We start from the raw sequence: 23,359 nt of genomic DNA, 5'->3' as shown, positions 1-23,359 counted from the left end.
TCCATGCCAGTCTGCTTGACGGGGGCAAAAGGATTCACTGTTTAAATCTGCATCGCCTCAAATACTGTGAGCTGAGTAATTTTAATGTTTTCCCTTTTCTTATTTTTTGTTTCTTTGGGTTCTTCGCTTTTTGCTGGGAATACAAGAGAATATATTTCTTATTGATTAATAACAATATGAGCTTTAACTCTTTGTTATAAATAACTCTTTATTGCAGCTGTATCTTTACAGATTGTGTCTTTTGACTTCTGTATGGTGTTTCTTTTTCCCGATGAAAGTTTTGCATGTTTTTGTAGTCACACCCACCTGTCTTATTTGTGTGATTCCTGCCTTTGGTCAGAGGCTTATAAAGACCTTCTATAATACAAAACAATATGATTATTCAACCATATTTTCTTCTAACATTTTTGTGATTTTGCTTCTCTCCACATGTTAACCTTTTGTCTATCTGGGATGTATTTTAATTTGGAAACAATTGGTATTTCATGGATCTTCAGCAATGATTGAGAGTTTGAAAAGACTCTGAACGTTAACACGATGAAGAATGGAGATATTTTTCTTTTTTTATTATACTTTAAGTTTTAGGGTACATGTGCACAATGTGCACGTTAGTTACATATGTATACATGTGCCATGTTGGTGTGCTGCACCCATTAGCTTGTCATTTAACATTAGGTATATCTCCTAATGCTATTCCTCCCTCCTCCCCCCACCCCACAACAGGCCCCAGTGTGTGATGTTCCCCTTCCTGTGTCCATGTGTTCTCATTGTTCAATTCCCACCTATGAGTGAGAACATGCGGTGTTTGGTTTTTCGTCCTTGCAACAGTTTGCTGAGAATGATGGTTTCCAGCTTCATCCATGTCCCTACAAAGGACATGAACTCATCATTTTTATGGCTGCATAGTATTCCATGGTGTATATGTGCCACATTTTCTTAATCCAGTCTATCATTGTTGGACATTTGGCTTGGTTCCAAGTCTTTGCTATTGTGAATAGTGCTGCAATAAACAGACGTGTGCATGTGTCTTTATAGCAGCATGATTTATAGTCCTTTGGGTATATACCCAGTAATGGGATGGCTGGGTCAAATAGTATTTCTAGTTCTAGATCCCTGAGGAATCGCCACACTGACTTCCACAATGGTTGAACTAGTTTACAGTCCCACCAACAGTGTAAAAGTGTTCCTATTTCTCCACATCCTCTCCAGCACCTCTTGTTTCCTGACTTTTTAATGATCGAGAATGGAGATATTTTTCAAAGGGTCAATTGGCAGAGTAAATAAATCTAGAGTAAATCATATTTTTATTATATCATTAAGGCAGATATTTAGATCTATTCATGGATACTTAATTATTTATATATACAGGGTTCATTTCAGAAAGGATTTAGTAGGGCAGAGTTTTCTCACTCTGCTTCTGTCTTGATTCTTGGGTCTTTGGACTTCTTGGGTTCTACATGGATCCATCTCTCTTCCTGCACTTGTGTTTGTGGATCTTTCCTTCTCAGGATCGTCAACTGTTTCTACTCAGTTGTGTGGCTTTCATCAAATTACGTAGTCTCTCTCAGCATCGGTTTCCCCATCCACAGAAAAAGGAGGCTGAACTAGATGGTGTCTGCGACTCCTTCCAGCTCTGAATTACTCTGACTCATGGTTCACAAGCTCTCCCTCTGGGCCTGTGTCTTTTTTTCTGAATTTCAGTACACACTCTCAAATTCTATTAAATCTCTTCCTTGCTTGCTTTTTCTTTCTTTGCACCGATGTCTGACTTTTTTTTTCTCCCTCTTTTAACTGGGTGTAACATATGACTGTAGTCTAGTTTGTATTTGTTGTGTTCATTAAGTAAAGTTTTGCTCACGCCTGTAATCCCAGCACTTTGGGAGGCCAAGGCGGGCAGATCATCTGAGGTCAGGAGTTTGAGACCAGCCTGGCCAGCATGGTGAAATCCCATCTCTACTGAAAACACAAAATTAGCCAGGCGTGGTGGCATGCACCTGTAATCCCAGCTACTTGGGAGGCTGAGGCAGAAGAATTGCATGAACCTGGGAGGCAGAGGTTGCAGTGAGCCGAGATCATGCCATTGCACTCCAGCCTGGGCAAAAAAGAAAGAAATTCTGTCTCTAAATAAATAAATAAATAAATAAATAAAGTTTTGTCCTCCGTCTTCATAATTTATAAAGCAGGTGAGTGAAATGCCATTTCTCGCTCTGTAAAGGAAAACTAAATAAATTAGGCTCTTTTCTTGCTTAGGTAGTCTCTGATTTATTTAAATGGGACAGTGAGCTAGAAGGTGCTTTTCCTGATCTAGTCAATATGAAGAAAAATCTTCTGTCCTGAAAACGGTCATTATATATTATGTAAAAGACATTAATGAACTAGAATCAGTGAAAATTATTTGAGTTCCACTTATGCGCTCTGTAGAAATCTTTCTTGGTGACAAACGTCGTAAGTTTAAATTATAGGTCTTCAAGCAAAAATGCCACTTAACCTTTGTTAATTAGAAAATCAACACATTGTCACTGTAGAGAGCCCCCTGCCATGCAAGGGCTTCATGCACATTAGTCAGACCTGTGATAATTATCCAAGGTGAGATGTGGGTTTAATTTGTAAATCATTTTTTCTTGTGAAATGCTTTGCAAGTATTGCAATTAAAGATTAATTATGAAAATGCTGGAACTACCCATAATGAATAATACAACTGTAAAATGCACAGAAGATTGGGACAAAATAATCGGCTATTAAATTAAACAAAAAGGGCAAAAACAATGATCAAGAGGAATTATAAAAAAAATACACTGTCCTCAAATTCAGAACTTAATAGTTTTCTAAAGAGCTAAGTTGGGTCCCTGAGCACTTTTGCCCAAAGAGACTGGCCACTAATTCACCATAGAAGGAATCACACTAAAGCCCACACACATAAAATCTAATTTATTCATTCAAAAAATATTTATTTCACGCCTACTATGAGCCAGGCCTTGCTTTAGATGTTTTGTTTGTCTGCTTCATAGTATTGAAGCAAAACACACAAAAGTCTCTGTTCTTGCAGAGCTTATATTCTTGCAGGCAGAAAGAGAAATTTAACAACAAACTCAATAAGAAAATAAAATATACTGTGCGTTAGAAGGTGGTAACCACTATGGAGAAAAAAGTCAGCAGGGTTACCTGGGATCCAGAGTTGGAGGGGGGTGGGGGAGGCTGCAATTTTAAGTAGGGTGGTTAGGATAGGCCCCACTGAGGAAGTGACAGAAAGGGGATCATGAGCTTGTCCATGGAGAGAGGGCTCCAGGAAAAGAGGTAAGGGGGTGCCATCCTGCAAGTAGGGGAGGCTCGTTGGAAGGGAAGGAGGCATGAGATGAGAGCGGTTGCAGGATGCTCAGAAGAGCAAAGCCATTGCATGATCAGTTCATGAGTGAAAGGCATCAGGAAAGCCATTTCTAAAATGATGATGAGGACATGCTTCTTGCCTGCAGGTTCATCCCAATGTGATCACAAATAGCCGCACGATGATGCCAGGCACAATTTGATGTATGGGAGGCAGCAAGCAGGGATGAGGAAAGCATGAACTGTGGTCACAAAGATCTACTTCTATGTGTTGGCTTCGCCGCTCATGGCGTGTGAGCTTCCCAGGTCCTATTTGGGCCTCAGTCTCCTTATGTGTGGCATTGGCATAACAATATGCACCGCATAGGAGTGTGTTAATAACAGATAATGCACTTCTTTGCACTAATTCTAGTTACTGGTAGCTGTTATGATTATTGCTATTATTGAGTATAGGCACATTCTATAGAAGCACAGAGTTGGAATAAATTAAATATGGCTGAGATGATGTGTATATAAATCTGATACTAGAGGTATCAGGAGTGCTATGGACTGAACTGTTTCCCCTCAAAATTTGTCTGTTGAGTCCCTAACCTCCAATGTGACTGCATTTGAAGATGGGACCTTTAAAGAAGTACTTAACATTAAATGAGGCCATAAAGGTGAGACCTAATCCAATAGAATTGGTGTTCTTCTAAGAAGAGGAACAGACACTGGGGATGCTCTTGCACAGAGAAAAGATCAAGTGAAGACATGGCAAGAAGACAGCAGTCTGAAAACCAAGAAGAGAAGCCTCAGAAGAAAGCAACCCTACTGACACATTGATTTTGGACTTCCAGCTTTCAGAACTATGAGAATGTTTATTGTTTAAGCCACCAGGCTATGGTGTTCTGTTAGGGCAGCCCAAGCAGACCAAGACAATGAGGAAGTGTTATCAAGCTTGGGCTGATCCAGACCTCTCTGAGAAAGTGACCTTGGGGTCCCTCTTCTCACTGCACTGTTTCCATGGAAAGTACAGAGTTAGAGCCAGGTATGGTGGCTCACGCCTGTAATCCCACCAGTTTGGGAGACCGAGGCAGGTGGATCACCTGAGGTCAGGAGTTTGAGACCAGCCTGGCCAACATGGTGAAAACCTGTCTGTACTAAAAAAAAAAAATACAAAAATTAGCCAGACATGGTGGCACCTGCCTGTAGTCCCAGCTACTCAGGAGGCTGAGGCAAGAGAATGGCTTGAACCCAGGAGGTGGAGCTTGCAATGAGCCAAGATTGTGCCCCTGTACTCCAGCCTGGGTGACAGAGCGAAACTCCATCTCAAAAAAAAAAAAAAAAAAAAAAGAGAGAGAGAGAGAAAAGAAAGCACAGAGTTAGGATGGGTGTTGTTGGTATCTTATCATTCATGGAGGGCTGTGTCTGGACTGGAGAGCTGTGAATTAGCATAGAGGTCTTGAGCCCGCCACTGGAATGGTGTGAGTGACTGGTGGGAAAAAGAGCTAGGACTCCTCTGTGTCTAGGTGACCCACCCTGACCTTGGCTCTCTGGCATGGCAGCCACAGCTGCCCTGGCTAGGTCAGGGGGCAAAAGCAGCTTTGTGTTTGGGCAGGCTGGGCCTTCCCAAGTTGCAATTCTGTACCTGCTATTTCTCCTGTTCTATATGCTACCATTGTTTCTTAGGTCTGAGGCATCAACTTGAACTCATTAAAAAAAAGACCTGTGGTGGGCTGGGTGTGGTGGCTCATGCCTATAATCCCAGCACTTTGGGAGGTGGAGGCAGGCAGATCACTGAGGTCAGGAGTTCGAGACCAGCCTGGCCAACATGGTGAAACTCCATTTCTATCAAAAATACAAAAATTAGCCAGGCGTGGTGGTGCCCACATGTAATCCCAGCTTCTTGGGAGGCTGTGGCAGGAGAATCACTTGAACCTGGGAGGCAGAGGCTGCAGTGAGCTGAGATTGTGCCACGGCACTCCAGCCTGGGCAACAGAACAAGACTGTGTCTCAGAAAAACAAAACAAAACAAAATAAAATACCTGTGGTGTCAGTGCAGGTGTGTAAAATATAAACCCAGTTATCTGGTTGAACTGAGAACAGCAGAATGGCCAAGAGGCTTCAGTGGTGTAGAGAGTTAAAGGAAATTGCTCATCATTCTTTAGTGCAGAGCTGCATGATTGACAAGTATTGATCAGTGGTTTCTCTGTCAGCTAGATATTGGAGGGCAAGTATGAAAAAAGCTTTCACATACTGAGAGAACTGGGGTTTGGAAAATTGCTTTTTCAGATGACGCTCATGAGTGCTCATTCATAACTCCATCAATAGGATGGATTTTTTTCAGTTCATTATTATTGCATGGATTTTCGTGTCCTCAGAGTAAAGGACATGCAGAACATGTGAATCCAAACTATTAAACTAGAAGGAAGCTTCAAAACAGAGACTGAAGGGACACTGGGTTTCCATAGTATAAAGCACTCCTATGTGTCCAAATGTGAAATGTTATGCAATGGGGGTGGAGCTAAGTGGTCTGATTCATTGTAGAGGCTATGGTGGCAGGATAAGCATGGTAAACTATTGGTTATTTCAAAAGCTAATATTAATTAAATACTAGAAGTATCAGGCACTATTCCAGAACTTTACTCTCAGAGCTAGATATTATTATATCCATTTTACAGACGAGTGAACTGAGAATAAGAGAGTTAATTCATTTGCTGTCTTATAACCAGTAAGTAGCCAGAACTCACACCCAGGCTGGCTAGCTTTTGAGCCTGCACTCTTACTATGCTCTGGCCACCGTTTGATTTTTGGGCTTACATCATATAAGGCACTTTCTTCTCCTACGTCTGATATGCTTCTAGACATTGTTGTACTTAGGTATACAAAATGCTGATAGAGTGATTAATACCTGAGGCAAGACATTTACCACCTGCCAGAACATTGTCTTATATTTATTTATTTTTTTTGGCACAGTTTTGCTCTTTGGCTCAGGCCGAGTGCAGTGATGCAATCATGGTTCACTGCAGCCTTGACCTCCTGAGCTCAAGCAATCCTCCTGTCTCGGCCTCCTGAGTAGCTGGGGTTACAGGCACATGTCACCATGCCTGGTTAATTAAAAATTTTTTTTTTTTGTAGAGACAAGGTCTTGCTATGTTGCTCAGGCTGATCTTGAACTACTGGATGGAAGGGCTCCTCCTCCAAAAGTGTTAGGATCACAGGCGTGAGCCCCTGCACCTGGGCAGACCACTGTCTCTAAAGCTACAAGGATGGCTGAAGCTGAAAGGGGAAATGCAATACTCACAGAGCCAGGAATGTCAATGTCCAAATTAATCTCTAAGCCAACAAAGAGAAGACACTTTTTTGATGCTGTCATTAAGATCATATTTATTTCTTAGTGCAAAAGCTCAATACTACAGTTTTGAAACCAAGGCAGTTACGGGCTTTGGCCACTGCTAAAATGGTGGATGATGGATACTTTCCCTAAGCTCAGTCTGACAGCACTGATTTCAGAAGCCATTGCTTTACAGTGGGACCTACAGTTCCAAGTTGCATCTGAAAGTGGGGATATGAGAGAATAGAGTGCTAAACCACTACTTTCTAGTTGGATCCAAATTTCAAATTATTAACAGCTATTTTAGTAAACTTTAATAAACCCAGACATCAAATATATCAGCCTAGAACTCTTGTCTAAATACATTTTTGCAAATATCTTTAGGTTATTGTTCATATTACGTGTCCTGCTGGTGAGTTTTGTCATCTTTGAAGTAAAATAAGCAGCTTCTTTCTGCTGATCTTCATGTATCTCCCCCTCCCCCTCTCCTGCTTCCATCTGTCTTTTAAAGTCTCTATTTAAACGTTTGTATCTAGTCTTTTTTTAAATCCGGAGTCAAGAATCCCTGGTGTTATTATCCAAGCTGGCACCTTGTTCTCTTCACTCTCAGACTTCACATACAAGCCTTTGCGGATGCTAGTCCCAGGTCAAGCCTGGGATGGATCCGTGAGGGATTAGTGTAGCTCTGATGACCAAGCCTCATGGGTATGTCAGCCATCCAATGCAAAGGGGTGGAGGAAAAAGAAGAGAAGCTTGGGGATTGAGGAAAAGGGAAAAGGGAGGGGAGTTGGCAGAGAGGCTGAGAAAACAGAAGACTGGAGTGTTTTGATGTCAAGATTTCAAGGAGGGCACAGTGACAATTGTTAAATAAGAGCAAGAGGTCAAGGAAAATCAGACAACAGTAACAGGCTATTGGATTTGGTTATTTTTGAGACAGACACTTCAATGTAGCAATAAGATTCTTATTAGTGGAGGAACGGGTAGTGAGAGGCTAGATTTAGTGGTATAGATACACCACTGGTTTAAGAATCAATGACAGTGGAAGATGGCTGTCCCCTGTCTAGGTGGGAGTGAGGTACTTTGAAGTTGTGTGTGTGTATGGGAGGTGGGTGAGCGACATGGACTGGAAACAAGAAAGGGTTGAGAGGGATGACAATGCCAGAGGTTTGTCCTGAGGCAGGAGTTTTTCTTTGCCCCCTCAACTTTCCAGGAGGAGCTCAATGCAGGCCCTGAACTTTTGTTTTTCGTTGTAGGAAGACAATAATAAAGGCGGCGTTTGGAAATCTCAAGGGAATATGCTTGAACTCAGAAGGCGAAATGACAGGACCTCTGAGGACAGCAAGCACTGTGAAATAAGGGCAAGAAGCAGCGCTGAAGACACAGAACCAATGACAGGAGAAAACTGTAGGATTTGCATAAAAGACACCTTCGTTATGGTGCCGACATGAAGCGGCAGCAAACTTAGCAGAATCCCACCTCCCTGATATTGGAGACACGGGACAATGACAAACTATATGAATAAGAATTAGTTGGAGATATTGAAGTGAAAAATCTATAACTGTCAAAATAAAGATATCCTTGGAGGGGCTGAATGGCAGAACAGATAAAGCTGATGAACATTTTCGTGGGTTGGGATATTGGGTCAAGAAACCTTCCATGAAGACAATAGGAATGAATAAAGAGATTAGAAGAATAAAACAAAAGTCAAGAATTACGGAGGGTAGAAGTGTCAACATCTGCACAATAGTAGCTTCATAAGAAAAGAATAAACACAGGCAAGAAACTATCTGAAGAAATATCTGGTATTTCCAGAATAAACAATATTAGAGTTCAAATGGAAGGCACTCATGAAGTGCTTAAACAGGGTAGGTAAGAAAAACAACAACCACCACCAACAAAACCAAAAAACAACACCTTCATCAATAGCTGTGGATCTGAACCAGAGACCCCCAGCCCCAGGGATCCTTCCGATCCATGTACAGGAGTCACAAGTCTTGAGAACACAGATGGAAAAAATATTGCATCTTTATTTTCACTGCCAAGTCAAAATTATAGGAGTAATTGGTCCAAATGGATTTTTAAAAGGTTCAGCAATATGAAATCTAAGAGGAACATTTAAACAAAAGGATACAAACACCTGTACAAAAAATACCAGGTTATAACAGGAATATTAGCAACAACAAGAAGGCTAGCATAGTAGTTTGTTCGTTTATTATCTTTTTTCCTTTTTTTTTTAGAGTTAGGGTCTCGCTCTGTCCCCAGGCTCTAGTGCAGTAGTGTGATCACAGCTCACTGCAGCTATGACCTCCTGGGTTCAAGCCATCCTCCTGCCTCAGCTCCAGGGTAGCTGAGACTATAGGCGCACATTATTATGCCTGGCTAGTGTAGTCATTTTCTCTTTCTTTTGAGACAGGGTCTTACTCTGTTACCCAGGCTGGAATGCAGTGACACAATTATGGCTCACTGCAGCCTAGACCTCCTGGGCTCAGGCGATCCTCTCACCTCAGCTTCCCAAGTAGCTGATATTACAGGTGTGTGCCACCACATCCAGCCAATTTTTGTACTTTTTGGTAGAGATGGGGTTTCACCATGTTGCCCGGGCTGGTCCTGAACTCCTGGGCACAAGAGATTTGCCTACCTCAGCCTTCCAAAGTGCTGGGATTACAGGTGCGACCCACCGCGCCCAGCAGTGTAGTAGTTTTAAGAGCAGAAACAAAACTGTGAGATTTAAAAAAAAAATGTCATAAGGAACAAAGATGGAAATTATATACTGCTACAAGGAACAATATATCAAGAAGATCATGAACACATCTAACTAGCAAAATAGACTTCAATTACCCGAAGCTACCACTGATAGAACTATTGATAGAAATTCAGTAAATAAAGTTGAAAATTTATACTCAGAAACTGATAGGTCAAGCAGTGCTTAGTGAAATTAGGTACACACATACTCTATGACTCAGTAATTCTGGGGACACACACAGGCACACACACACACAGGACGTCCTCACACAGGTGGCAGAGAATGCACATAAATATATTCCCTGGAGGGTTATTCGTGGTGGCAGAGTTGCAGGAAACCTAGGTATTCATCATTAGGGGATAGAATAAATGATGCGTGGTAAATACACATAATGGAGCACTATGCACACAGTATTCAGAGAACTACTCAAATAGATCTTAACAATGTAAGGCAGAGGGAAGAGAGTAAGAAACAGAATGAGATCTGTAGTACAATGCCACCTATATAAAGCATGGCACACAAGAGACAACACTGAATTTCCACAATGATATGTATACTTGGAACAAATATATAGAGGGTGGGACTAGAAGAGCATCCATAAAATACGTTTCAGTGGGTGCCGGCGATGGCGAGAGGGTGAAGCTGGCAATGGTGAAGATAAAACGTAATAAAATGAAATTAAAATGAAAGAGGAACATTGTCAGGATGTGACAATAGGACCGTGAAAGGAAGAGAGACCCACGCGATATCCTGCACATCAGGGGGCCTTGAAAACACGAAGGAGCAGAAACCAAACTGTGAGATAAAAACATGAGAGGGAAGCGTCTGATGGGAAACGACCCTGTTTATCTGAATGCAGAATACTAAAAGTGGGCCTCTTTTTTCTCACGCTCATAGTGTACTGTGGGAGGAACTATGGGGCTGTGAGGACCTATCCCTTCTTCAATATTTGTGTCATTGATACTAATTTATTTTATTACAATCTTTTTCTGTGGGACAGTTGCCATTTATTATCATGAAGTTTAGTTCAGTCCCTATTGGAAAGATAAAAAATCTGTATAAGAAATTATTTATTTGTTGAAAAATATTTTTCCATATTGATTGCAAAAGTGGTACCGTTACATTAAAATGTCTTCTCTGCATCAGACCATTCCAATTGCCATGAGAATGTTGGAAGAAAGACCGGAGTTCCTGAAGCATTTGGCCTTGTGACACATGAGAAGGTGAACCTTTACCTTCTTAGGTTCAGAATGTTCATCGTAAAGTTTCTACCCATATAATATAGTTAACAGATTATCTTTTAGTTAGTTGGGAGCTCAAAAGACATTAAAAGTACACTGTTGATTTGATTATTTGGGAGCACATTTTAAAAAAAGCAAAAATTGTCCAGGCGTGGTGGCTCATGCCTCTAATCCTAGCACTTTGGGAAGCTGAGGCCAGCGGATCATGAGATCGAGAGATCGAGGCCATCCTGGCCAACATGGTGAAATCCTATCTCTACTAAAAATACAAAAATTAGATGAGTGTGGTGACGTGTGCCTGTAGTCCCAGCTACCTGGGAGGCCGAGGTAGGAGAATTGCTTGAACCCGGGAGGCGGAGGTTGCAGTGAGCCGAGAGTGTGCCACTGCACTTCAGCCTGGTAACAGAGGGAGACTCTGTCTCAAAAAAAAAAAAAAAAAAGCGCAAACATTGTACCTATCGTCACTCACTTCCTATGGTAATGCTCTGACTGAAAGGTAGCTGGAATTGCAAAAGTCAATTAGTTTTGATCCCTAAAGGGCAAAGGGCAGAAAACATACATGGCAACTGTTAAGTGGGAAGGGGCTATCCTTTGCCCTTTGTGGGGGTCGTAGGTGGAGATGGTTCTATTGAGAAGATAGCAGCTGACTGAGCGTGGTGGCCCAGCAGGTTCAGAAAAGAATAGAGGGCTGGTAACCCTTGTAGTGAACAGCTGTGAAGGAGAAGGCATTTCTTGGAGGAGCTTCTATATTTTATTTGCATTTTTGCTTTGCATATAGTCGATTGATTTCAATGTAGTAATTTTTTTTTGCTAGATTTTGTCCAGCAAATTAATTTACTCTTTAATGTATGGCAATGGTTTCTAATTATGACATCACTCCCTATTTCTATCCCAGAGAGAACCAAGAACTAGTTACAAGGGTTGGGGTAGAAACTCTGCATTAGGATTCCAGCCAGCAATACAGCTACCGCCAAACAGGCAAGACCTCAATTTGATATCAGGAAGACTGAAAACTATGCTCAGGCTCTAGACTGATTTGAAATGCTGTCTTTCATAATATGCTGACTTTCTCTGTGACTTTTTTTTTTTTTTTTCTGCTTCTGCTTCTGTCATGCTTGATTTCAGTCTGTGGTTCCCAGTAAAAAGATATTTCCCAAGATGGTAAATATCATCACATTTTGAGAAAAGAATTCTGGAGAAAGTTTATAAGGAAAAACCCTTCTTGCTTTGGAAAGGAGATGATCTAATTTTGAATACGGATATTAACCCAGAAAAATCACAATCACTTATTTATTCATCCAAATGTTTGTTCAGCAAATATTTATTGGGTAACCATTGGCCAGTTGTTATTGGACCTTATCCTCAGTCTATGCTGTATGTAGCTTACCTTCTAGGGGGAGGACACATAAATAAACATATTCATTTATTTCTGAATAATAATAATTTTCTGGGGTTTCAACACCCTCTAGAGGTTTCCCATTGGTTACTTGGTATATGCCCTATGTAAATGAAGAAGATGAAGTCAAGTGACAAAGTCATTTACTCAGTATGCACCCTATGTAAATGGCAAGGATGTTACTCAGTGTGTGGCGTAAGTAAATGGAGAGGATGAAGTGAAGCTACACAGCCATTCACCTTCCTGTCATTGCTGAAGCGTTCCCATTTGATTTAGTTCCAAGAAGTCAGCATGAATCTGCCTATCTTCCCTGCTTCCAGACCCTATTCTCCTGCCTCAGCTGCATTTGAGGGACAGTCTGGAGGTAGACTCACATGGCTTACTATTGGACAGGAAGCGATGAGGGAAAGAGAAGAAAGAAAGGGAAGAAGGAAATCAAGGGTAACTCCAAATTTAGGGTGGATGGGTGGATTAGATGGTGATGCCACCTACTGAGATGGGGAGGGCTTTTGGAGGAACAAATTTCCAGGAGGCATCAAGAGTTCTTTCCCATCATGTTTATTCTAAGATGCCCATTTAATATCTAAGTTGAAACACAAAGTAGAAAGTAGGATAAGTGGATCTAGAGTTCCTGAGAGAAGAGAGACCTGGAGATTTAAATTTGAGAGACATTGGCACAGATTATTATCAGAAGCCATTGGATGGTGGGCTGAATGAGATCATCCAAGACAATATTCGGATGAGAAGACAGGAAGGCTCTGTGACACTGCAACGCTTAGTGGTCAAGCGGAGGAAGGAGAGAATGCAGGAGAGACTAAGTGATGGCCAGCTTGGTAGGAAAAATAAGCAGGACAGCACACGACTGTGGAATCCGTGGGAAGAAAGTATTTCAGGAAGGAGAGCAGGAAACATGCTGCTGAGTCTGCAAAGCCCCGAAGAATGTGTCCGAGACTTAGAGATCCATGCTGACTTTGACGACTTTATAAAAGCTTTACCAAAGGAACTAAAAACAAAACAAAACAAAACAAAAAAAACAAAACATTATTTCCATGTCATAGAGACTGTCAACTAAGAAGTCTCATTCCCTGAGAAGAGTGCTTTTGCATGAAATTCTCGTTAAACCAAACCCTTTGCGTCTGACAGTGGCTCTCTGCAGGCCTAGATCTTTGCCATGGCGACTTTATCATCTGCATAATACCAGCCAGGGCTGCCTGATGCCCAGCCTCACCACTGCCTGTCAACTTCAGTCTCTCCCATAGACTCCATAACTGGGAGAGTGCTCCACAGGGGGCCGGTATTGCATGTGGGGCCTGCAAATCTTCCTTGGGATGGATTCTCCTGCACGTTGTGGGAAGCTTTGGGAGCACCCAGTGTCACCGCACTTTTCCACATGCCCTCTGGGCCACAGGGTCATCTCAGCCAGGGGACGCTGGTATAGACTGACCAAGAGGGCCTGAACTTTGCCTTCAGCTTGACTAAACTTTACATAGGACCCGTCCGTTCCACCCTGGACCCCTGACCTCGCTTTTCAAGAGCACTTACTTTAGAAAACTTGTTATTGTTAATTCTTTCTCTGCCCTTTTGAGATGTAAATTTTTTAAAAAGCTGTTTGCCAGTTTTACAACCCAGGAATGGCTTTTTCAAAAACTTGGGAGTCATCTCTTTGAAATGGTAATTGTCAAGGAAAATAGCACCCTGTCTCCCCTCCACGGGAGGGTGGGAGCCTAACTTCAGAGGATACCTGGCTCCAAGTTGTGAAAGTTTACTTTTCCTTTGGGTAGAGCCAATTAGCAAACACAGACACCCTATGATCCCTTCTATCCCAGCTCTTAAAAACTTTCCCATTGTATTTTAGTGAAATAAAAAAAAAAAACAAAAAAATCAAAATAAAGAAACAAAATTCTCCTGCCTTTAGCTGAAGTGGAGGCGAGCTCGACTGCATTCTGGCTTCTCTACCCTGTCGCAACAGCCCTGGATGAAGATCTTCCTTGCCTGTTCAACTTTGCCCAGTGCAATTTTTGCTTTGACAAGAGGAATGATTAAAGCGCTGAGTCTTTGGAGTCAGACTGTCTGGTACCAAATCCCATCTCTGTCTCTTCCTAAATGCACGACCTTCGGTAAGTCAACTAATCTTTAATGTGAGAATAAAACAAGAATTAGCAATGTTATCTATGTTATAGACTCGTGTGGACTCATTGAGGGGAAGCATGGGAAGCACGTGGCTCTGGGGTTCACCGGGGTGTCTCAGTCAGCATTCTCGTGGTTGCTTTTGAGGCAGGTTTGCAGGAAACAGGGGCAGGCACACATTCTCTAGGTTATAATTCCTGCAATTTGAGTTGTACATTTTTTTTTTTTTTGAGATGCGGTCTCACTCTGTCACCCAGGCTGGAGTGTAGTGGCACGATCTTGGCTCACTGTGACCTCTGCCCACTGGGTTCAAGCTATTCTCCTGCCTCAGCTTCCCAAGTAGCTGGGATTACAGGCACCCGCCAGCATGCCTGAGTAATTTTTGTATCTTTAGTAAAGATGGAATTTCACCATGTTGGTCAGACTGGTCTCAAACTCCTGACTTCAGGTGATCTGCCTGCCTTAGCATTCCAAAGTGCTGAAATTACAGGTGTGAGCCACCGTGCCCGGCCTGAGTTGTATATTTTTTATTACCAATTTCTTAGATATGAGAAATAACCATTTTATTCATACATAGATTTGGGTGAATTTCATTATTAGAATTCTATTTTTCTCCTTTACACACAAATGCGATTTTCTCTTTGGTCTCTCAATGATACTGCATTTCAGATGGCACCGGAATGATCCACTTGCGATTTTGGAATACAGAGAGTATGAGGAGCAGCTGACCAAACAAGCTGTATTTTAGAATTTGGGGAGGTTGGACTCAGAGAATGGTTATAACATTTCAGTCTGTAGTTGCTTATACGTCCATTTAATAAACCTCAACTCTTCCACAAACTCAGGTTGCCACCCAGGAGAAAAAAGTCTCCTGATAGACAAACTGTCAGAGGAAGAAGAGGCTGCGGGCTTCCCCACTCTCAGGTAGTCTCTGAGTCCTCCTGAAGACAGCGTGCCTTCCACTGAGTCTCAGTCAGGCTTTCTGCCCAACGCAAAAGAGCTTGAAGCACTGAGGGTGATTTTTCAACTCCTTTTTGGACTGCACAAAAGAGATGGTTCCCTTTAACCTCTAGAGAGATATCAGAAGAGGCCAGAGCCAAGTAAATTGAGCATGGACATTTGTCATGAGTTAAGATGACCTAGCCTCTGTCAAAGAGCCACTTAGGAGCTTGACTTCTTCCTGAAGCTGTCTGAAGTGGCCTCCAGATCTTGTAACTCTGACCTCCTCCCTTAGTGACTGCCAAGAGCAGTTGCATGCTCTGGCTAGTGTCTAGCTTGCTGCATGCTAACCCTGTCCTAGCTCCCTGACCTGAACAGCCTGCTTGGCTCCCCGCAGTGGTGTTTGCTTGCCAGCTCCTGGCCATGCCCTGGGCTGGCAGCCAGCCTCCCAGGCTGGGGGCCCAGCAGATATCTTGCCTTCTCCCACTCCTGCTGCTGCTATCAGCTGTCAGGACTCCAAACTCCTTGTATGTCTCTGCCAAAGAGGGCTTTGCTCAATCCAGCCTGGCATTGTTCATGCTTAGACAATGACCATGAGCTTGTTTGCTTTCTCCACCTCCTAAGAAAAATCTGGCCCACGGACAGCTCAGGTCCGAACACCTGGGCTGGCTGAGGCTTCAGATCAACATGTGGCTTAAGTGCTTCTGCTGGGCCATCCAGGGAGCTCGTCATATGCTGGTCACTCATTTTGGATCAAAAAATGGGAAAAGTTTCCTGCACTTTTCAGACAAATACCAGCAAGTGCTTTTTTTCTTTCTGTGTCTCTTAGTTTTTAAATGTATTTGTTACTTTTCGATTAAACCAGAATAATCTCTGGATTCTTACAACTTCCAAAAGACCTGTGTTAACCCTTTTGGGATGACAGCTTCTAATTATATTTTAGATGTGCAGTGAGGTGAACTGTGTCTTCTCTGTTTTTTTTTTTTTTCGGTTACTTTGCAAAAGGACGTGTGAGCCTGGCCTCGCTAATGACACCACCTTTGCAAAGATCACACAGCAAGAAAAGTCTAGCATGGCTGACTCTGTCCTGCTTCTAGCCTCACAGCCTGGCTGTCCTTGCTCCTTCCTGGGCATAGGTCAGGCTAAACTAACCATGGGAGGTATTTGGTTTAGAGTTTAGCTTTTTTTTTTTTTTTTTTTTTTTTTTTTTTTGAGACGGAGTCTTGCTCAGTCGCCCAAGCTGGAGTGCAGTGGCGCGATCTCGGTTCACTGCAAGCTCCGCCTCCCGGGTTCATGCCATTCTTCTGCCTCAGCCTCCCGAGTAGCTGGGACTACAGGCGCCTGCCACTACACCTGGCTAATTTTTTTGTATTTTTAGTAGAGACGGGGTTTCACCGTGTTAGCCAGGATGGTCTCGATCTCCTGACTTCGTGATCCCCCCATCTCGGCCTCCCAAAGTGCTGGGATTACAGACGTGAGCCGCCGTGCCCGGCTAGAGTTTAGCTTTAAAGCAAGGATGATAATTGTCCCTCCTTAAAACTGGTTCCCTCCTGGCTGGAAGATTGAAACCGCCTTTGTAAAACCAATGAAAGGCCATGAGATTAGAATTATGGGAGAGGCCTGAACTCTGTTAAAATGTAGGTGTAGTTTCTAGAATCCGTTAATGCTCAGGAGTCATGTGGCCAGAGGTCACAAGATTTGTGGCTTCCTCAGTTGCTTTTTTAGATAACATCACTATTGTAGAACTTAAGATTGGTCTTTTGAGATTTTTTTTTCAGATTTTTGCATTCTGGAAACCACCTGCCTCCATCCAGACTTGGGATGCAGAACTCAACCAGTTCTGTGGCTGTCACCCTGAGGCAGACTCAGCACATGAGGACAATTTTCCACACCCCTATGATTTCATCTCCAACCAATCAGCAACACCCATTCTCTAGCCCCCTGCCCACCAAATTGTCCTTAAAAACCCTAGCCTCTGAGTCCTCACAGAGGCTGATTTGAGTAATAACTTCAGTCCTTCTGCTTGGCTGTCCTTGTGCTAATTAAACGCTTTATTTACTGCAATAACATTGTCTCAGTGAATTTGGTTTACCTGTGTAGCGGGCAAGAAAAACCCTTCAGGCAATTACATTAACACAGGTAAGCGGGTGGAAGGTGGCCTTCTGTAGAGCTCTGTGTGCAAAGCCAAGAACTATTTTCAATCTGTTTCAGCTTTAAGTTGTATGAAAGCCCTTCCTTCCAGAACCTAGGTGGAGCTCTTGGGCCATTCTGTCACATATCTTAGCTGTTGCAGGGATGCTGGTGTGATGTTTTCAGATGAACTCCTGATTTCTTGGCTGACTGTGAAAAAATCCTTGGGCCTTAGTTTGCTGCTCTGTGGCCTCTGCAGGTAAGCTGAGGACTAGCAGAATAATTCTGAATATTGAGGGACATCTCTGCATGTGAGCTTTCCTGTAGGGTTGGTGAGTGGAAGTGATCACATTTCAAGTCAATATTTCAAGAAAGAAGTAATAAGCCCATTGAAAGAGGCTTCTTTAAGAGAAGGGTAACTATTACATGGAGGAAGAAGAAAATAAAGGGAGTAAAAGGTAAAGGATAGTAAAGGAAAAAGAAACTCACATTTAATGAGAATGGACCTGCTGGGCTTAGTGGCTCATGCCTGTAATCCCAGCACTTTGAGAGGCTGAGGCGGGCAGATCACTTGAGGTCAGGGGTCTGAGACCAGCCTGGCCAACATGGTGAAACCCTTTCTGTACAAAATTAGCCAGTCATGGTGGCACATGCCTGTAATCCCAGCTACGCAGGAGGCTGAGAGAGGAGAATCACTTGAACCTGGGAGGCAGAGGTTGCAGTGAGCTGAGATCACGCCACTTTACTCCAGCCTGGATGACAGAGAAAGACCCTGTCTCAAATACTACTACTACTACTATTATTAATAATAATGATAATAATTATGGGCCCTAGGCGAGGCACTCTCCTGAGTGCTTAGCATGGAATATCTCATTTAATACTGTGGTGTAGGAGCTGTATTCCTAATTAACACAGAAATATTAAGCAATTTGTCAGTGGTTTCTCAATTGGCAAGAGGCAGAGGTGGTAGTCAAAGACCATATTGTTAACCACACACCATTGTGAGAAGACTGACCACTTGGCAACCCTGGTATTGTTCAATCATTACCAAGCATGTAATAAAAAATGTCTAATATTGGAAGAGGCCAGGCATGGTGGCTCATGCCTGTAATTCCGGCCCTTTGGGAGGCTGAGGTAGAAGGATCACTTGAGCCCAGGAGTTTGAGATCAGCCTGGGCAACACAGGGAGACCTCATGCCAGGCATGGTGGCATGAGCCTATAGTCCCAGCGACTTGGGGACTGAGGTGGGAGGATCCCTTGAGCCTGGGAGGTTGAGGCTGCAGTAAGCCACGATCATGCCACTGTACTCCAGCCTGGGCAACAGAACAAGACTCCATGTAAAACAAACAAACAAACAAACAAAACATAGAAATAGAAGATACTCAGAGAGGGAAGATGGTCATACTTGGTCAAGAAAATGCTTTTATATTAGAGGTGAACTGAGACTAACACCCAAGTCCCTAAATTCTAACTGAATAGTTTGGAGATGAGTGGCTCCAGAAATTCATAGCTGTTGAACTAGGTGTTAGTTTTAGAGTCTTGTTTTTTTTTTCTGAGACGGAGTCTCACTCTATCTCCCAGGCTGGAGTACAGTGGCGCGATCTCGGCTCACTGCAAGCTCTGCCTCCCGGGTTCACACCATTCTCCTGCCTCAGCCTCCTGAGTAGCTGGGACTACAGGCACCCGCCACCATGCCTGGCTAATTTTTTGTATTTTTAGTAGAGATGGGGTTTCACCGTGTTAGCCAGGATGGTCAGGATCTCCTGACCTCGTGATCCACCTGCCTCAGCCTCCCAAAGTGCTGGGATTACGGGCGTGAGCCACTGCGCCCAGCCCTAATTTTTTGTATTTTTAAATAGAGACAGGGTTTCACTATATTGGCCAGGATGGTCTCGAACTCCCGAACTTATGATCCGCCTGCCTCGGCCTCCCAAATTGCTGGGATTACAGGCGTGAGCCACCGTGGCCATCCCTTTTTTCTTTTGTAACAACCCCTCTCACTTCACCTGAGGTAGACTTCTATTGCCGAACAATATTTCACAAATTGGCTAAAGTAGCTCATATCTGAGAGATGTGCCTTGTGCCTCCCTTTAAGGTGACAGGAATTAGAAACTGGGACTAGAGACTATTTTCTAGTCAAAAGAAATTGCTGACTCATCATATCAGCCTCCTGTTCTGAAATTTCTGTTTCTGCGGTCATCAATGGTTTTACAATTGCTAAATTAAAACAACACAGGCCAGGAGTGATGGCTCATGCCTGTAATCCCAGCATTTTGGGAGGCTGAGGTGGGTGGATCACCTGAGGTCAGGAGTTTGAGACCAGCCTGGCCAACATGGTGAAACCCCTTCTCTACTAAAAATACAAAAATTTGCTGGGCATACTGGCATGCACTTGTAGTCCCAGCTACTCAGGAGGCTGAGGCAGGAGAATCACCTGAACCCAGGAGGCGGAGGTTGCAGTGAGTTGTGAGTTGAGAACACACCATTGCACTCCAGCCTGGCCACAGGATGAGACTCCATCTCAAAACACACACACACGCACATTTCTAGCCTTATTTTACTCATGGTGCTTGATATTATTTGCCATTACCTTTTTAATCAAATCCTCCTCCTCTTGTGACATTACTCTCTCCTAATTTTCCTTATTTCTATTCCTCTTCATTCTTCCTGAGATATTCTTTTTCTGGTTATCCCTTATATTCCATGGTTCTGTAGAATTCTGATCTCAGGCCCTTGCTCTTTTCTTAAGTTATTATTGGATCACCTTCTTTAAGTGAATTGACGTTCCTTCCAAGACCATAATAAATACTCTTCCATCTCTTCATTTTACAACCTTACTAGGTCTTCAAAATTCTTACACACAGCCACAGTTAGCCAACAGAAAGGAACAAAACTAAAGTTGGACTTCTATATCCAGGGGCAGGGTCAAAAAAACGAGAAGTTGAGTCAAGTAGGGTCACCTGTTATGATGAAAACCAGATAGAATCTACCCAGCATGTTCAGAATTAACAGTATTAGGAAGAAACTTGTCCTAGCTAATCTGAGCCACACATGTTGATGAAGTGAAATTTCTTCACTGTGCTCAGCAGGGATCAATGGACCTGATATTTAGCTAATTAAAAAATAACGTGTAATTTTGTGATCTATAACTTGAGGGAAGGATTTGGAAAGGGCTGATTTCCAGTTGTAATTAGGAAATACTTTATTTCTAAATCTATAACTCTTTTATAGCCCCAGCTGATGTGGTTGTTAAAAGTCAGTCTCACTTTCAAAGCTCATTGACTCACACCTTTGTTTTGTAGTTGGCCGACATCACACAAAACGAATGGAGATCTAATTTTACCTTTCCTTTAATGACATTCTACTGCTCTTCAAGCTTCCCAACACAACTATGAAAGACACTGTGGGGACTCTGCCCCTTGTTAAAATTAACTGGCTCTCAGTGAGGCTCTAACGTAGGGTGGAGCCCAAGTGGCAGGTGTTATGAATATGAACAGCAACCAGGTCACATTCTTATCTTGCTTTGTCTGAGACTTCCACAGTTGACTGCACTGATCAATTGACGCCCTAGAGAGGGGTCTAAGATGATGCATCCACAAAGTCCTTCAAACTCACTTCTTTTTTTCATTCAACAGAGGAAAAGTTGCTAATTTCCTAACATATGAATATTCTCAAAAACAAAATTTAAAATTCAACTAGCCATGGGAAGCAGGTATGAATCTGAAGTAATTTTAGGTTCATCTGAAATATGTCAGTAGCAGAAAGACAGGTGAAAAAGGTTAGACTGGGTGGCTGGATCCACTTCTTGCACAGGTAGTTTAACTTTTTGATCTGTTTAAATTTCTTTTTTGTACTGATCTTTTTTCCTATGTCAGGAAAAGTCTAAATCTTTCTCTGCCTAGAACCTTGAGAATAGGCAAGAAAGGAATGGCTTTATATTTATCATTTCAAAAAAATCTGAACTTAGCCCATTTCCTCCCTCCCTCCCTCCTTCCCTCCCTCCCTCCCTTCCTTCCTTTCTTCCTTCCTTCCTTCCTTTCCTTCCACACAGTTACAAGTGCCCCAAATGATCAAATAACTTTATACACTTCTAAAACCATAAACCTAAAATTGCAGATATTAGAGAGACCTGAGAGATGTCTCAGCCTGCACTCTGATTTTATAGCTGAGGACAGTGAGCTCCCAAGAGTGGAAGTGGAACAAGATCTAGGTCTCCTGAAACTTCTTCCTTATTCCATTCTGTCTTGAAGGAGACTACAAGAGGCCAACACCTTTACTTTTGGAAGGATCTCTATATCAAACCTTGCATAGGCTGATTTTTTTTTTTTTGTATTGTGCAGGCTCTTAAAAATCAACAGAGGGAAGCCATGGTTACCTTTCCATTACTTACCCACAAATAACTGGCTGTAGAGCTCCAGGCGGGTGTGGCCTTCTGTTGGGGCCTTGCGGATCTGCTGGGGTAGCCGGTCCACCTGTAGGCTGGCCTGCTTGACATTCCTCTCTGCAGTGACCCGGTGCCACTGGTCATCGTTGAGAGGGGTTGGTGACCTCACTACAATCTCTACTGGCCCATTTCCCACATCAAATGAAAAGGACACTTCTGTGGCAGCTGGAGGAGCAGAAAGCATGAAAGACATGAGTATTTTTCTCCCAGATACCAAATAGCAGTAAATTCTAGACGACAAACAAAGCAGGGAGAGGAAAAATCATCTAAGCCTGTCACGTCCTACAAAGGTGGATGGCAAAATCAATGGAAGAAGGATAAAATGTCAATCACTAACCATTAATAACCAAGGGTGTTTTGGGGGGTCTATGTGCCAGGTATATATTTATTTCCTTATTTAATTTTAGAAGCCTTCCAAGATGTGACCATCATTGACCCTCTCCAGATAAGGAGACTGAAGTCTGGAGAAGTCAGCGCATGTTGAGTGTCTTAGATTCAGTAAGTTAGTGGAGTCACGAACTGAACCAAGGTTTGTCAGATTTCAGAGCTTGATATCTTCTAATTCCACATACGATTTACCTTTTCAGTAAGTAGCTCCTTGGGAAGTGATTCATAGTCACCTGGAGTCTCTTGAAATACCTGTGTCCCGAGATTTGGACTCAGTTGGTCAAGAGTTGGCACTGGTATTTTAAAAAAACTCCCCAGGAAATGTTAACACATAGCTAGAGTTGAGAGCTACTGCTTTGGGGGGAATTTATGAAACTTGATTTCATTGATCTTTATACTCTGTTGAAAGTTGGGGACCCTTGAATTGTTGGTGTAATGACGGTGACCTATTGTTGGTGTAATGAGGGTGACCTACATTTCACAACCACCTGTGCCTACCCAAAAGGTAGCACAATATTTCTGGAGAATAATCCCTATCGTACATCATCTGTTGCAAACCTTGATTATTCCCCATCTGGGATGTAGGCTCCTTCTCATAACCTACCCTCTAGCACTGACCACAAATTATTCTTTTTTTTAGAGATCACCTCCAAATCAACCTTCCTCTGCAATTAGTCACCTCTCAACAATTGGCAAATGGATTGGGTGGTTGCTTTATTAACTTTAGCTATAAGTAGCTTTCTAATTTCACATTTTATATTTTATGTTAAGTTCCTCAGTGACCACCTAGTGCTTTATAAACAAGCTTTTTAAATGTATATTTTTTCTTGTGATTGACAGGAGAGGCAGCTTCAGGCTGAAGCAGCACACACACCTTCAGCTCCTTTAGGCTGGGTGAATTCTTTTCAACATTAAAGATGTGGCACACCAGTGCCTAACTTTGCTTATAAAGATATTCAGCCCCTCTATCCATCAATAAGCCTTCCACCTAATCTCTAAGCAGTTTAATTAAATATCTGTCATTTTTTTTTCCTGGGCTAATGGAAAATACAGCTTCTTTTGGCTGGTACCATTTTAAGACGATGTCACAAGCAATCAAACTTCTAATTTAGAAACCATGGTAGGCCAGATTCTCTCAGGACCTAGACTGTTCCCTGCCTCTGTGTTGGGCCCCTTGGAAAGCTGCATTAACTTTATTGAGCTACAGGGATATTAGACACAGAGCTCAATTTAATCAACCTAACTGTACCAAGGAATTTTGATCCTTCATGTCGTTAGCGAGATAACTTTCATTTCAACACCTGTGGTGATTGGACA

The 23,359-nt window shown here is 42.6% G+C and overlaps 1 protein-coding gene across 1 annotated transcript in view; it reads right to left on the bottom strand.

The window, feature by feature from the left end:
- CNTNAP2 (contactin associated protein 2) overlaps nucleotides 1–23,359 on the bottom strand; it is a 2,292,243-nt gene that overhangs the window by 254,759 nt on the left and 2,014,125 nt on the right. The window contains exon 17 of the mRNA XM_019031540.4: nucleotides 21,602–21,820. Within this exon, the coding sequence (XP_018887085.3) occupies nucleotides 21,602–21,820 (219 nt within the window). The remainder of the gene's footprint in view (nucleotides 1–21,601; nucleotides 21,821–23,359) is intronic.

Source organism: Gorilla gorilla, chromosome 6 (assembly GCF_029281585.2).
Source record: "Gorilla gorilla gorilla isolate KB3781 chromosome 6, NHGRI_mGorGor1-v2.1_pri, whole genome shotgun sequence".
NCBI classification, from domain to species: domain Eukaryota; kingdom Metazoa; phylum Chordata; class Mammalia; order Primates; family Hominidae; genus Gorilla; species Gorilla gorilla.
The sequence above is the reverse complement of the archived record's forward strand: the minus strand, read 5'-3'. Positions and strand labels throughout refer to the sequence as shown.